Source organism: Argentina silus, assembly GCF_951799395.1.
Source record: "Argentina silus genome assembly, chromosome: 16".
NCBI classification, from domain to species: domain Eukaryota; kingdom Metazoa; phylum Chordata; class Actinopteri; order Argentiniformes; family Argentinidae; genus Argentina; species Argentina silus.
Window position 1 is genome coordinate 17687579 of NC_139670.1, and position 16482 is coordinate 17704060.

At 41.8% G+C, this 16482-nt stretch overlaps 1 protein-coding gene across 1 annotated transcript in view; it reads right to left on the reverse strand.

Annotated features, from left to right (window-relative positions):
- LOC310817497 (ankyrin-1-like) overlaps positions 1–16482 on the reverse strand; it is a gene marked incomplete at its 5' end in the record, with an annotated part of 93255 nt that overhangs the window by 15452 nt on the left and 61321 nt on the right. Inside the window, 11 exons of the mRNA XM_083688121.1 lie at positions 1948–2029; positions 3231–3353; positions 4067–4192; positions 4623–4851; positions 5159–5255; positions 6748–6955; positions 7129–7340; positions 7708–7862; positions 12111–12335; positions 14140–14246; positions 15341–15443. Coding sequence (XP_083544247.1) covers positions 1948–2029; positions 3231–3353; positions 4067–4192; positions 4623–4851; positions 5159–5255; positions 6748–6955; positions 7129–7340; positions 7708–7862; positions 12111–12335; positions 14140–14246; positions 15341–15443 — 1667 coding nt within the window. The remainder of the gene's footprint in view (positions 1–1947; positions 2030–3230; positions 3354–4066; positions 4193–4622; positions 4852–5158; positions 5256–6747; positions 6956–7128; positions 7341–7707; positions 7863–12110; positions 12336–14139; positions 14247–15340; positions 15444–16482) is intronic.

The following is a 16482-nucleotide window of genomic DNA, read 5'->3' on the forward strand; positions in this document are numbered from 1 at the left end:
GCTGCACTGACACTGACTGTTGTAGCATGGGCCTGTATCCTCTCCTGAAGAATGCTGGACCGATCAGAGAGTAGACGGGATGATGTACAAGAGGAGGAGGAGGAAGAGGGGTAATTAATTGGCGACACTGATCCATTCATCATAGATGCCTCAGTGGAGTCCACTGTTGACTGGGATTGTGAGGACAGGGATGAAAAAGGCTTTCCCTTTGATGCTGAGTCTGAAGTGGTTTTGATTGTGGACAGGCCAGCAATGGTTCTTACAGGTGAGGGAGATGAAGAGCCCAAGACAGATTTAAAGGGTAAACTAGAATTGTACATGTTCACAGTGGACTTTGGAGAAGTAGGCGTCGCCATCGTAATGGACGATCTATCTGGCACAGATCCTGGAGTGGGGACTGGGGGAGTCCTTGAAGAAAATGAGGTGGAAAGTCCTGTAATTACTACAGGATCTGTCCCAGGTCTAACCGACGAGGACCCAACACTGGCAGTGACCTGAACTGGATATTGGGCTTGCTGCATTACAGTCTTTATGGGGGAAGTGGTAGTTCTATAAGATCTGATGGGAGAAGCTATGGGAGAATCGCCAACTGATTTGGCTGGAGATGCTATTGAGGCTGCAAAGGTGGTCTTGATTGGAGAAGCAGAGGAGATCGACCAGATGGACTTTAGTGGAGATGAAGATGGCGTATTGGGCGAAGAGCTGGGGAGGGAACCCAGTCCACACTTTGCTTGGCCAGGGATGGTAATAGGAGCACTCGACCATGCCTGGTAAGATCTTGTTGAAAAGACAGGTTTGTGAGCGTAACCAGCAGGCAGTGTTCTTGTTGCACTTCGCTCAACTGTTTCTTTAAAAAGCAAATTAAATCCAACAGAAATTCAACAGAAAATGGTTGAAAAAACGGAGAGACCAAAGGAAAAAATTGGTCAGTGACTCTTCTATTATCAATGGAGGAAGAACAATACTTTCATGTGGTTTTGAAATGGGGTATGATGGTAAGAATGGAGCCAAAATAACATGATCCACTATGACGAGATCCATGGTCAACGCACAACACACAACAAAATGGAAAAGAAGCTCAACGAAGCACATACAGCAACACAATGTTTACAACGATGATGAACAAACTAAACATAAAAATGGAAAGACAAATGCAGAACCCAGAATAACAGAATACTTCTCTCTTTTGACTTTAGATGTGCTATATTCATCTGCCTCTGGCTATCTCAATTTGCTTAAAGTGCCTTTTATCTGTTTGGTCTGAAATTCCACAAAAAATATTTTACATTCCCAAAAATGGGGGTGTTCCGACAAAACAGAGGTAAAGGCTAAGAAGCCTCCATATTCCTGTATTTAAGCAAGATATATTATGGCAAAATGCAGGCTCCAAAACTAGGTTTTAGGTCCATAATATCTATGCATGTCATGCAAGATTGGGTACCCTTGGTGACAACAGTTGAAGTGTAAACTGTGAAGCATCTGAAAGAAAGTCAAATTGTGACCTTCCATGCATTTCCAAAAGAAAGAAAACGCTGCACGATTACAAAGCCAAAAAGAGCAAGAGTTCTAAAATAAAGTAAAAGCAATTCAAAGGAGAAGCAATTTTACTTGACTTCCAGTTCAAATGCATACCATTATATTAGTAAATCAAAGCAAAATGGTGGATGTTGCAAGATTTTACCACTAAAATAAATTCTGAAAAGTGAGCAAGCACAGCACAGCAACTAAAAATACTCAATAAAACCATGCAGTAAACCATGTCAGAAACAAGCATGTGGAAGTACGGTATTATGTATGGTGAGAATATGCATATCACACATAAATATGTCATTTCTATCATCTACATTGTTCACTCAGTATGTTACATGTTAATTCAATTCATATCACCTCCAAGCATGTTATAATTTCCCATAAAATAAGTACAAGTTAGTAATATGTTACACTCACTCGTTGCAGGCTCGGCCAGATAGCTGTAGCGCTTACGTAAGGCTAGAGATGCAAAGGTATGACGTCGCTCTGGCTTTTCACTCTGCAACAACAAAACAAATTTCTATCAATTTCCCCTGTTGGAAGTTGGGATACCCAACTACTCAAATCATTTCCAAATAAATGTTCTCCAATCAAGCTTCCAAATTTGCAGTAGGTGCATGGTTACTTTATGGTTATTTTACTACACGGGGATAAGAATATTCTCTGTCTCATTCAATGATTTTGATAACTAAAATAGCTAGTAGTATGGCTAGTGTTACTACAACAGTGTTACTACTTTCTAGTGTACTTTTTAATACAGTAGTTACTACCACTACTTTCATGTAAAAACACACTATTGGTATCAATCATGTCAGTAAAGACACTCTACCTTGAATAGATTTACTTTAACCAATTCTTAATATTCAGAAACCTCACATTACACATTGATCTATTAATTAGGTCTTACATGTCATAAGACACTCAACAAGGGTTGGTGCTTAAAGATTAAAATATCTTTATTCTATATAACCTAAAAGTGCTGTCAGTGTTTTCATTAATGTAACAAAGCAAGGGACATGGATGGATAAAACAAATGGTTTACATTATATGCCAATATCATGCAGTATTTAGGGCTAATAGTTCAGGTTCTTGAGAAAAGCAAGCCATGTAATTTTGGCAGCAATCTGATGGCAGCGTACACCATGGATGGCACACAGAGGCAGTGCCTTCAATTAATACATAGCGATCAAGAGAGCAGCAGATAGCCGTGATGGGTGTGTATATTACCTCTTCATCTGGGTCTGACTCCATTTCCTTTGGGTTCCCAAGATGCATTGCAGAAACAAGGGGAATAACATAATGGACAGCGGGGGGAAAGAAACATCAGGATGTAAAAAGGGCGATTGAGAGCACATTCAGAGAAGCCACCGCAAAGCCAGGAGAGAAAACAACAAAACAAAGCCAACACTTATAGCAAAAAAAAAGCACAGTAACGCAAACCACAAACTACAGAAAGCCAGTTTAGAAGCACAAAGCCTTTGCACCTTCAGCCAAAGCGTGAAGTCCAAATCAAAGGTCTGATTTGGTAGGAAACAGCCAACGACAATGACTAGAAAGGAGCTCGAAACAGATAAAAGACACACTCGGGCAAGTCTTGGGCAAGATTTTCCCTTTTGCACTGAAAATACTGCTCTATCTCCCCTGAATATGAGGATGATATGATATGTGACACAAGGATGATAGTAGAAGTACCAGCTTACCTTTTTGAGCGCAGGTAGTGTGATATTTAGATTGCACACAGCGGTCTGAGGTAGACCCTTTGTAGTCTTTGAATCTTTGAGGAACGTCAATCGTCCACATGGCTCCTGGCTATTGTCCCTGACCTACAGAGCGCCAAAGCAACATTTCAGTTTCTGTTCATCATGTGAAAGAATGCATACAGTTGTAGCTCTTGACCTAATGCTGAATCTTTGAAATTTTAAACATTGTAGCCTACAGCCAGGGGACAAAGCAAAAATACATTGTCACTTTACATTAAGTTGCTAAACAGCCATTTAGTAACAATACTCTAGTAACAAGAGGGACTGTTCCTTATTCTACTTGTGTAAGGTCAACTCCATTACTATGCAATTACAAAGAAGTGTAATAACCTGTGCAATGTAGTTACTAAAGTAATTACAATGTTAATTAGTAATTAGTTACTCCCAGGGATATAAGCAACTTCATGTTCAGTGTCACCACACATCACATAATATGACAAGATGTAGCATAAAAAGATAACAGGACACTTTTGATGCTAGTGTCACTGTCACTATGCTCGTGTAAGCTATTTTGAACAGTTATTGTTCAAATTAGCTTATTATTTAATACACCATGGGTGGGGTACGGCTATCCAGCCTTAAAAGGTTCACAGGAGCAGGTATAGGATTGACAACAATGTCGTTTTAGCAGTGTTCAGGAAGCTACTGAGACAATCAATTCAGATTAGCTAGCATGAGCGGAAAAATAGGTTATGGCCTACAGGCCTCATTCTAATGCATCCTATATTCCTATTAAGGCCATGAGTAAGTGGAGGACATCAAAAGAGTTCCATTACCTTCACACAGAATGGAAGCCTGTTCTCTTTGAATGCGTAGAAGTTCAGAACCAGTAGCTGTCCGGCTTTGGTCAGAGGAGCTAAGTTACCATAGCAGTCCACGTAGATGGGCTTCCCCTCCAAAACCTGAGAGCAAACAATAGCATACCGGTTAGAATCCAATGATAACTCTTTGTTCAATGGTACAGCATGGACAATCTAATTAAACACATATCATGTTGGAGAATAATTTAAACAACATCCTTTGACCAAAACTTTCATTATACTTTTTTTCTTTTTTAGATCACATGGCAGTTAGGTCACATGGCTCGGAAAAAACCCTAGACCTTATGTAGTAGTAGTAGCAACATTTCAGTTTCTGTTCATCATGTGAAAGAAGGCATACAGTTGTAGCTCTTGACCTAATGCTGAATCTTTGACATTTGGAAACATTGTAGCCTACAGCCAGGGGACAAAGCAAAAATACATTGTCTAACACTTTACATTAAGTTGCTTGTTGTAGAGGAGTAAATGCCTCTGTATTTTGACATTTTGAGAAGAAGAGGTTGAGACCCACCTCAATGTCTTTGCTCCTGGCCACCTCCTCGAAGTTCTCCTGCTGCTCTAAGGTTTTGTCCACCTTGTCGTCCGTCATGCAGAAGCACCGGAGACGAGACTCCATGAGGTCATTCATTTTGGCAAACACCACAAACTTGGCCATGTAGGGCACACAGATCAGCTCTCTGTAGAGCTGAGTGGCCAAGCCAACTGTCTCAGGGATCTGGTGGCAGTCCGCTAGCCAGAATCTGCAGAGTTGACACAGAGTAGTTGACACACAGTGTACATGAACAGCTCCATGTCAGAGAGGGCACTAACAGACCTGGGTCAAATATATATCATATGTTCAAAGCCTGGTACAATGGAACCATTGTAGAAGTCCCAAAAGTGCAAACTCATAGCTAAATAAAGCATTGACAATATGTATCTATAGATGCATGTCCAGAGTATTAGTACCTGAACCAGGGTCAAATACATTTTGAAAACAGTTTTTTGTTATTTTTTTATTCTTAGCTGAATATAATAACCCAACTATTTCCCTGAACCAAGTCTTACCTAGCAGATACGTTGGTCGTGAAGGAAACACAGTCGTTGACAAAGGTGAGTGGAGTAGTGCCTGTGATGTCTTCCCATTGTGCTGGTGAAGTACCCCCTGTGAGGAAAGACACATTCATTATGGTTCAGGACAATCTAGAGAGAACTGTCTTCATGTTTAAGAGCTAAATTCTCAACGTCATTACATTTATGTATTTGCTAGTTCTACGTTCCACTTATTATTCGGTGGGGTCTTTCTTCATTCCAATTCTGTAACAACCACAAAAAGGTGGACTCTATCATTATGAAATGACTACAATGATAGTGCAAGATAACAGGAACTGCAGAACTGTTTGGGGTGGGAATTCCTATTCTGGCATTTGGGCTTTTGTTTGTGGAAGGTGTTCTTTTGGGGAGAGGGTGGGGGCGACCAGGGAAGGGGATGTCTCTGTGGGTTCTCTTTTTCTTTTTTTTCCTTCACTAGATATGTTTTTTTTTTACCAATAAAGGTACTATTACTGCATCCATAACAGAATATTTTTCCCTTAAAAATTAACGGCCACACTATTAAACGCTCTAGTTGTCTCAATATTTTAAAAAATAAATCATGTTAATATTGCTATGTTTCAAGAATCTCATACTCCAAAGGGATGTTCATAGGTTAGAGAACTGCCTGGATGAAGTGGCTGCTTCTTCCTCAGCTCCACATTAAACTAAAGGTGTGATTATAATGATTAATAGGAAATTAAAAATGTCTATCTTGGGTACTGGCGAAGATCAAGAAGGCAGAATTACTTTTATGAAATGCACCAAGTGGGAAATATTGCATTTATTAATATACAGTGCCCTGCATAAGTAATGGGACAGTGAAGCATTGTTTTTTCTTTTCTCTCTATATTCCAATAGTTTGGATTTGAAATCAAACTATGACTATGAGGTTAAATTACAGATAAATTAGAGATTCTCAGCGTTTATTTGAGGGTCTTTCTGTATATATTGGTTTCACTTTTTATACATAGTTTTCCTATTTGACAGGTGTTTCTGGTTAGTCAGGTGTGTTCTGTCAAATAATTTGTGCAGGCATACCACAAAAGCGGTCTATGTCTAGTATCGATTCTAGGCTTTGCATTTGTGCTTGGAGTTTGCTGTTCACTATAATTATGAAAAACCTCAAAACAACTGACCCACAGATAAGGAACACTATCCAGGAGGTAGATGTGAATGTGTCAGAGACTACCATCTGCAGAATACGTCACCAGCCAAACTATAGACGCTTGCAAGGTGCAAAGCACTAGTTATCCTCAAAAAGGATGGTCAGGTTATAGTTTGCTAAAAAGCCTGCAGAGGTCTGGAAAAAGGTCTAGCGCGAACAATCTCAAGGCAAACAGTTACATTTATATATAGTACTATCTTGTTTTGTTTCTGTCTGTTTACTGTTGTACCTGCGACCCCAACGAAAAAAATAAAAATAAATTACTACAGTATGTAATGACATGCTAACAAAATGTTACATCATGACTATAAAAGCTTAAGAGCAACCATAGTGTTACAATGTCACTTTATAAGCCTATTTGGTTGAAGACATCCATTCCCTTTGGCCTGCAGTCTACCTGTGATGCTGCAGAGGAGTCTGAGGCAGGGGGTGGTGTCTCCCTTGTAGCCGTTGCTGACTCCCTCTCCAGAGAGCGGGGGGACGGGGATGGTCATAGTGATGGGCTTGTGGAACTTCCTCCTGCGGGGCTCCACCGTCACGATGGGGCTGAAGGTGGCCCTGTTCCCCAGGATCTTCTTCACTGTGTCGTCAGGGACAGGCTGGGCCTGGGGAAGGGAGATAGACCATGGTTACAAGAGGGAGAGAGAGAGAGAGAGAGAGAGAGAGAGGGAGCTCCAGAAAGACCTGAGCACTAAAATGACTAGTTGGGGGAAATGGGTACCCCCAAGCTGGTGAGGTCTGAGAGAGGTTGAGGAATCAGCATTTAGACCAAACGAACCTGCAGTCCCACTCTGATTTTCTTGGTGAGTGCCCCCTCTGGGAAGGAGGCCTGGACCAGCGGCAGTGTCAGGCTGGCAAGGTGCCCTCCCTCTGGGCCCATCTGGTTGCTCTCCTGCTTGATCCTGGACACCACCGCAAAGTACTGGGGGAAATCCTTGGTGATGATCCGACAGATACGCTTTTTCTCCAGGTCCTCTGAACTGTCCAGTTCTACGTATACAAAATGGGTTGTCACTCCTCCTCTCTGTTTTTACATTGATTCGGCAAAATTGTTAGGATTAATATCCCTATCCATGAATGTCTAAGATTTCACTAAAAGGAGGTTAATGACATAATGTGCTGTCTGAGTATTTAGAGACAAAATTCTGACTAAAGTGAGTCATCAAATAACTGACTGAGAAATGCTCAGCTAATTCAATTAAATTCAAACATCATTGTCAATCAACAATGATTGCTAGAAATTTGTTTTAGTGCCATTGATTTTCTAGGCAGGAAAACGTTCTTACTCTCAAGAAAACTGGATGGATGACAAGCTTAATCTCCATAAAATGTCTCCAATGGAGCATACTTTCCCTACCTTCATCCATCCCATTGAGGAGCTGGTTGAGGTCCTCTGTCTTGTAGTCATACTGGTGCTCCTTCCACGTCTCCCCGTTCTCACTCCTCAGCATGATCAGCTCCCGCTCATTCCCTCTCATTGAGCCAAAATGGGGGATCTCCACTATCACAGGGCTGGAAGAAACCAAACCACAGGACCTTTTCAGTGGGGTAACACAGAGAGGATATGCAGTAGTTTGTTTGGCCCCAAAATGGCAGTCTCTCCTGACTAAGCCAAAAGGAGAAGGATGGTACAGGTGTGGTGAGAGATTGAGTTTATATAACATCATTACACATTACCTCTAAATACATAATGGGGCAGTTTACTGGACACAGATTAAGCCAAGTCCTGGACTAAATCACACTGTCAATGGAGACTCTATTGTTATGCTTTTAGTCTAGGAGAAGGCTTCAGAAGGCTTAATACGGACACCGTTCAAATTCGATATTGTTAAAACAAGGTGTTGGAGATGAGGATGGAGGAGCACGCTGAGACCAAAATGGACTTGAAGTCTTTCATGGTAGCGTAACTTGTGGAATGGGGACAGTTTTCATGATGCTTGAATCAATATGACATACAAGATGCATGTAGCAGTTAGACAAGACTTAAGCAGCACAGTCCTTTAAGAAGGGAAGGGAAGCAGGTAAAATGGTGTAAAACTGGGTAAAAATAGTTCCGGTATGGTGTCCAATCTCATAGAGGGAGACAGAATGTGAGTAACCAATGATGTAGGCCTAATGTAATATGAAGTGCTACAAACAAGAATCACACATACAGTGCCCTGTGTAAGTGATGGGACAGTGAAGCAGTTTCTTCTTTTGGCTCTATACTCCAAAAGTTTGGATTTGAAATCAAACAATTATTATGAGGTTAAAGTAGAGATTCTCTGCTTTTATTTGATGGTATGTGTGTACATATTGGTTTCAATATTCAGAAAGTACAACACTTTTTATGCATTTCAGGGTACCCTGAACCCCAAGTGACAATTGCCTTTACAGGTGTTTCTGGTAAGTCAGATGTGTTCCGTCACATCATTTGTGCAAGCATAAGAGAGCTGTCAATGTATTGATTCTAGGCTTTGCGTTTGCCTTTGGAGTCTGCTATTGGTCTTTCAACATGAGGACCAAAGAGAAAGTTACCTACCAAAGAGACCTACCAAAATCAACAGTTTGGAACATCAGTAAAGGAAAGAAAGCACTGGTGAGCTCGGGCTGGCAGGCAAAGGCAGACTTTTTTTTACAGTGGATGACGAAGAATGCTCAACTTAATTAAGAAAAACCCCAAAACATCTCTCCCATAGATCAGGAACACTCTCCAGGAGGTAGACGTGAACGTGTCAGAGACTACCATCCGTAGAATACGTCACCAGCCGAACTACAGAGGCTTCAGTGCAACATGCAAACCACTAGTTATCCTCAAAAAGGATGGTCAGGTTACAGTTTGCTAAAACGTACCTAAAAAGCCTGTAGAGGTCTGGAAAAAGATAAGATGAAGATGAATATTATCATGTACCAGAATGATTGAAGGGTCCCCCCAAGATTTACAGCTTACCATGTTTCATCTGTGAAACATGATGGAGGGAGTGTTAATGTTAGGGCATGTATAGCTGTCACTAGAACTGGCTAACTTGTCTTAATTGATAATGTAACTGCTGCAGCAGCAGAATGTGTTCTGAAGTGTACAGAAACATCTTGTCTGCTCAAGTACAAGCAAATGCCTCCAAATTCATTGGATGGCACTTCATCGAACAGTAAGACAATGACCGAAATCATACTGCCATAGCAACTAGGGAGTTTTTCAGGGCCAAAAAGTGTAAAGTTCTTGACTGGCCAAGTCAATCTTCAGATTAAAATCCAATTTAACATGCATTTAATTTCCTGATGATAAGATTTTAGGCAAAAATCAAAACAACCTCAAAACAAACAACTGAAGATGGCTGCAGTACAGACCTGGCAGCACCAGAGAAGACACTCAGCATCTGGTGGGGTCAATGGGTCACAGACCTTAGGCAGTTATTGCATGAAAAGGATTGTCAACCAAATACAAAACATCAGTGCTGATTAATCTGTCCTATCGCTTTTGGGTGCCCTGAAAAGTGTTGTAATTTCTGAATGGTGAAACCAATATGTACACAAATGCCATCAAATAAAAGCTGTAAATCTCTACTTTAACCTCATAGTAATTGTTTGATTTCAAATCCAAACTTTTGGAGTGTAGAGCCTCACTGCCTCACAATGCTTCACTCTCCCAGTACTCATGCAGGGCACTGTATATTCTAAAACAACAATCCACATATTGAAAGATAACAGTGTTAAGTCAGGTATTCATTTTGTAAAGCAAGTGGGTCATTTTCCTGAATTCCTCTCACTGCCAAATCTAAATTACTGAACAGCTTGAACATTATCTACATCTATATTAGCTGGGTATTCCAAATAATAATGCCTTGAGGAGACTCAGTTTCCACCTAAAACCTTTGAGTTGTACTGAATGACAACAAACACCCTGACACGGTAATAAATGCAGAACACAACTAGGTCGAGGGTAAGGCCCTGGAGACAATTGCAGTAAACAGTCAAATACAGTACCATTGCTGGAAGCCAGTTTTAGGAAGGCAGGTGACTAGTAGGGACCAACTACAGAGACTTCACAACTTTCTACCACATTAAGAAAGAGACAGTATCCTTGTTCTACTTAGGCCCCAATATGTTTATTCTGTTTTATTTCAACAATTGTTGTTTAAATTGCATTCTAAGTGGCAATTTCCCAGATCCCACAGATTATGCCAGGCCTTGGACTGAATCACACTTTCAAGGGAGACTCCATTGGAGATCCTATAGTCCAGGCATGTGCGTTATCTACAAACCAGCCCTATGTGATTAACCAAAGAACTAATACTTGTGTAGTTTGTAGTTAATCTGTGTAGTGACAAGAGTGTCACTGTCTACCACAAACTGTACTGTAATGAGCAAACATGACCCACAGCAACAGCATGATATTCAATGTCAAATAAGTAGACACAAAATGGCACCAGAGAAAAAATATTCATTGAACATCCATAGGAAATAGACATAAAACCGAAAGCCTTTTTTCTTTCAAAGAATTTCAAGATATTGAGTTTACTTAAGATTCGATGAAATCCTTTACATGACATCACATACATGAATGTGAGTCTAGCCATCTTAATAACCCAGAGAAGAAATCAGAAAGCTTGTCCAAAATTATTGTTTTATATTCACACTGGAACACTCAGGGGTGGTCTCCTGGACACAGATAAATCCTAGACTGAAACACATTTTCAACTGAGAATCAGACTTTCAATGAAGAATCTCCTTTGAACAAGATGTTTAGCCTCAGAGTAGGCTCCATCTGTGTCTGGGAAACCGTCCCACCATCTAATTAAACATTGGGAAGGGACGACAGGTATGACAGCAGGATGCTTGCAGTGAGTCTCATGCCCAACAAGCACAGTTCAGTTCAAACAGCCAATATGATCATCTTTCAGTGACTCAAAACGTCAACTGAAAGCTTTTGAGAAACAAAGGTTTCGAAGTGGAGGTGGCCAGAAATCAGAATAAAAAATTAAAATAATGGAGATGGCAATAATAATAATATCATCATCATGTCTTGCATGGAAGGTCTTCATGTCTTTCCTATATACGGATGCTCCTACCCAACAAATTTTGTTCCTCGAGGCCCGAGCTGCAAGATACGGCTAACCAAGTTCTCGCCATCGCTAAGTGAGGGCAGTTTGCTGGGAAGGTGGAGTTTACTGAATAGCATCCATGCGGCGATAAGAGAAACAGAAGAGGGCATAAACAACAAACTGTCAATCGTATAGAAAACGCTGCACTTTCCATGGCTTCAACTCCAACAGTAACATCACTCAGTGAATGATCATTCACTCAAACAAGGGAACATTGGTTCAGTGGTCTGGTCTCTTACAATCCACTGGCATCACAATGTTTTCTTTTCACTTTGTCTCCTATCGATCCTCTTTCTACGACTTGCGTTTACCTAGCATATGGCATAACTGTTATGGAACAGTGTGTCTGGATGTCCAGTAACCCATACTGTCTGGGTTATGCTAACACCAGGAGATGGGAGAGTCTACCAGAGTGGCCTATATGCTAACACACTGCAGCATGTGTCTGAATTGGCATGGGGGGGGGGGGGGGGGGGGGGGGGGGGGGGGGGGCAGCATGGTGGGAAGTGGACAAGCTTCTCTAGCTTCAGTACTGTAACTAACCACTGAAACACCTCAACCAACATCAAACACGAGAAAAACTGATGGTTTCCATGGAGATGAGGAGAGAAGCAGGACTGTCAGTCAACAAACAAACAAACAAACAATCATCCAGCCAAGCGAACAAGTAAACACCTACCCCAGGAACTGGGCCCCAGCAGGTCCCACCTCTACCAGTCTGCTGGCCAGACCCTCTCCCTCCACCATGGGTGGTGGCGAAGCCAGCTTATGCCTCTTGACCAGGCGACAGGTGATGCGTGTGGGCGCCGTGCACTTCCTGGGTGGGATGATGATGCGCATGCCATTGTGGCGGCTGCCCCTCATGGACCCACCTCTGGCGTCCACCATGAAACTGACCAGGAACCTATGGGAGGAAGGAAGGGAGTGGAGGGGTGACATACCCCAGTGAGCATGGGCATGAAAGAGAGGCCCAACCAACCTCTGATATCAGTGACGACGCTTCCCATGCTGTGATCGGCAACACCCACACACTCACGAATGCACAAGAGGGTGAGAGAGAGAGAGAGAGAGAGAGAGAGAGAGAGAGAGAGAGAGAGAGAGAGAGAGAGAGAGAGAGAGAGAGAGAGAGAGAGAGAGAGAGAGAGAGAGAGAGAGAGAGAGAGAGAGAGAGAGAGAGAGAGAGAGAGAGAGAGAGAGAGAGAGAGAGAGAGAGAGAGAGAGAAGGAAAATGAGATATTGAGTTTTCTTCCCTGGCAGTTAGTCCATCCTCTATAATGAAAAGTTGATGGCTTTAAGGTCATGTCTGCTATGTTATTAATGATTTTTACAAGACTCTTTAGAGAGGTATAGATTTTTTATTTTTTCAAACACATACTGTACTACTACATAAAGGAACACTGCCAAGTTAGAGCACTCTGAAGTAATTTGTGACTAGTATTAAGACAGTTTTCGTGTTGACAAAAATGTTGCATTTCTCCAAGTAGGAAATCTCAAAATGCATACCGTGCTTCGTCACCAGGTGAGATGTTAAGGTGTATTGATGTGTTAAGGTGTCTCTGTGAACAAACGCATGACTTCTGCAGTATCACTTTACTTGAGGCACCCCTTATGGAGGGTTATAAAACCCATATAGATACAGACATACAGTACAGTGCAATAGAACTGTATAATACAGGAACACGGCACAAAGAGGCCCCTTAGCTTAGTCATATATTCAAAATATATCCTAGCCTTCATAAGCGGGTGCTTCAAGTAAAGTGTTACTGCTTTTGCATCCCACGGCTACATCTGACGATGGACTGCGCTATCCTATTTTACAGCATAAATAGCGTGTGCCGGCAAAAAAAGCCAAATCAATTCAAATCAAATCTTATCCGGGATGCATTTGTCAACTCAAATTGTATTGAAATTTGAGTGAAAATAAACGCGCAATGGTGAAACAAAAGGCTGCGATAACATCACCTATTGTGGGCTAATACTCTGGTTGTGTCATCACTTATGCAGTATTGTTGCCCACAGAACGGTACCTATCTACCTGTATGCCCTTGTGTGTAATCTTTTGGTTTTGGTTTGTATGTGGTAAAACAACCTCGAAAGACAGATAGAACAAACAGAGCATCTACACTGACACACGGTACAAAGGTACAAGGTTTAAAGGTGAGGAAGACCAAGGTTGATAGGTGACAAAGAGCATAAATGAGACAAGCACAGAGAGGAGAAAACTGAGAATAACAACAGGACACAATCATCACCTGGAATCATACTGAGGGAGTGGAGAAGAAACACTGTGAAGAGAAACCAAACAATGGAGGAGGGCTACATCAAAGAGGTTTACCGTTATGACTCAGAAACGAGTGGTACGGAACAATAGGGTATTTCGGGGAAGGGGGGAAAAAAGGAAAATTAGACCATATTCACTGGAGGAAAGGGAGGGAGAGAGAGAAGCAGACAGCATCTACTGTAAGGTCAACAACAATGGAGAATAACCTGTGGTCACAACGACCATAAAGAAACAATCCCAATTCTAACATTCCCAAATAAGAGATTTAAACACCCCCCATCCAGTCATTCTTTCTTTCACCTGGTCATTCATTAATTCATGATCAATCCATCCATCCATGCATTATCGATTGATTCATCCATCCATCCATCCATCCATCCATCCATCCATCCATCCATCCATCCATCCATTCAGAGCTGTTCCTTACCCAGAGTGGACGGGGCTAGAGACCATGTTGACGTTGTCCAGAGTGTCGGCAGCCCAGCTGTAGCGTCTCACAGAGTCTGTGTCAAAGTCCCTGGCAGCAGCCAGATGCTGTGGAACGGAAGGGATGTTCAGTGACTGTCCTTCATCAGAACAGAGGGGACATGCCAGGGTGTGTGTCCAGAGATGGCAGCATTACCTTGAGGACCAAACTCCAGCACCGAGATACTCAGCTTGCAATTAAGCATGCGTTTAACAAATCATAATAATATCCGAAATGAAATAGAACTCTGGCACTTGTGAGGGCTCATATCAAAAATAAAACAAATCATTTTAAAAACTTGACGAAAAAACTGCCAAAACTCTAAAAACTAAAATGGGAATCTACAAATTAACAAAAAAAGTGCTGCGCTTATAATGGGAATGACAGGCAGAGCTGGGTGGGTAATAACAATAACGTAATCATAACAGAACCAGCAGCAGATGCTGAGAAAGCAAAGCGAATGTTTGCCAGCATCTGAATTGTGAATAAGAAGAGTACATGACAGTATTCTTTGGCAGTGTATGGTATACCTTGTTCTGAGGGTCAACAATGAAGGGGATGTCTTTACAGACCCCCTGAAGCATATGAAAAGAAAAGACAATCACAAGTGAATGTCAGGGAATCGATAGTCTCACTCTAGATTGTGGGTTCTGTGATTAGGGAAACTGGCAGGCGTTGTAGACCTTCATGACTTCCAACAGTAAGATGCCATGAGATTGGTTGACTTCCTGACCTTAAATGTATCTTGGACAGACAGACAGACAGACAGACAAACAGAGACATACACAGACAGACAGACAGACAGACAGACAGACAGACAGACAGACAGACAGAGACATACACAGATAAACAGACAGACAGACATACAGGCAGGCAGACAGACAGACAGACAGACAGACAGACAGAGAGAGACAGAAACAGAGACAGACAGAGAGACAGACAGACAGGCAGACAGATAGAGACAGACATACAGACAGACAGGCAGACAGAGAGAGACAGATAGACAAACAGACAGGCAGGCAGACAGACAGACAGACAGACAGACAGACAGACAGACAGACAGACAGACAGAGACAGACAGGCAGACAGATAGAGACAGACATACAGACAGACAGGCAGGCAGGCAGAAAGAGACAGATAGACAGACAGACAGATGACCTACCGTGTCCTTGGCAGGGGCCAGGATCTCCTCGATCATCATGCTGTCCCGGGTGAAGGAGCTCCTGTTGAGGGTGTTGGACCTATCCGAACTGAAGGAGCGCAGGCTGGTGTATTTACAAGTTTACCACACAATAGGTAGGCAGGGGTGGGGAGTGATCATGAAGATGAACAGAAAAAAAAATTGATTACTGCATGCAACTTCCAGGAAGTAGGTGCAACACTCACACGTAAAATCACAGCACAGGACAGACGTGTGAATCACAAATCAGAAATTAGGGGGGTATAGTGTTTACAGTGTTTATATCATGGAGGTACAGTTTGTGTAATAATGGTGTGTGTGTGTGTGTGTGTGTGTGTGTGTGTGTGTGTGTCTGTGTGTGTGTGTGTGTGTGTGTGTGTGTGTGTGTGTGTGTGTGTGTGTGTGTGTGTGTGAAATTGCACTATATGAGAAGGATGGAGAGCACAAAAGATGCAGAGAGCATTTGAATTTGTTATTAAAGAAATAGCATACGAGAGCATAATAATGTATAAGCTATGTTTGATAACTAACACATACTGTAGCTAAAGCCTTTCACTAACATATTGCAGACATACTGTACTGCTTACCCTGTAGCAATAAAAAACTGACTGAGAACGTGTCCAATATATGGACGTTTGATCGTCTGTTTTGGAATATCTACGAAGGCGAATTCTAATACAGTATCCCATTTCCGACAACTCTAATTTAACCCTCCCTTTTTAAACAATACAACTTTTTGGCACAAGCACATATAATAAAGTATTGTAAACATTTACTTGATATCATAACTCTCACTTACAGTCTAAAGACATGCACACAGTGGCATGTTCAATTAAATTCAAATTCAAATACAAATAACTGTATTGTCCCGGTGAGGGAAATCTTGTGTTTAGGTGACATCCTGCAGTCAACACTGATACATGACATTGCCTCTAGCTGCCCAATGCTAATCCACACAGTGTGTCTGCCTGCGGACTCAAATAGACGTCTATTTGCAGCTGAGTGTTCAGCCGAGAAGCAAGGGTAGCTTCATAGAAATAGAATTCATAGAACTGACATTCAATATCAACATTCTATGGCTCGTCTGCCTAGTTCCAGAACAAGAACTTGTAGCGTTCTAGAAT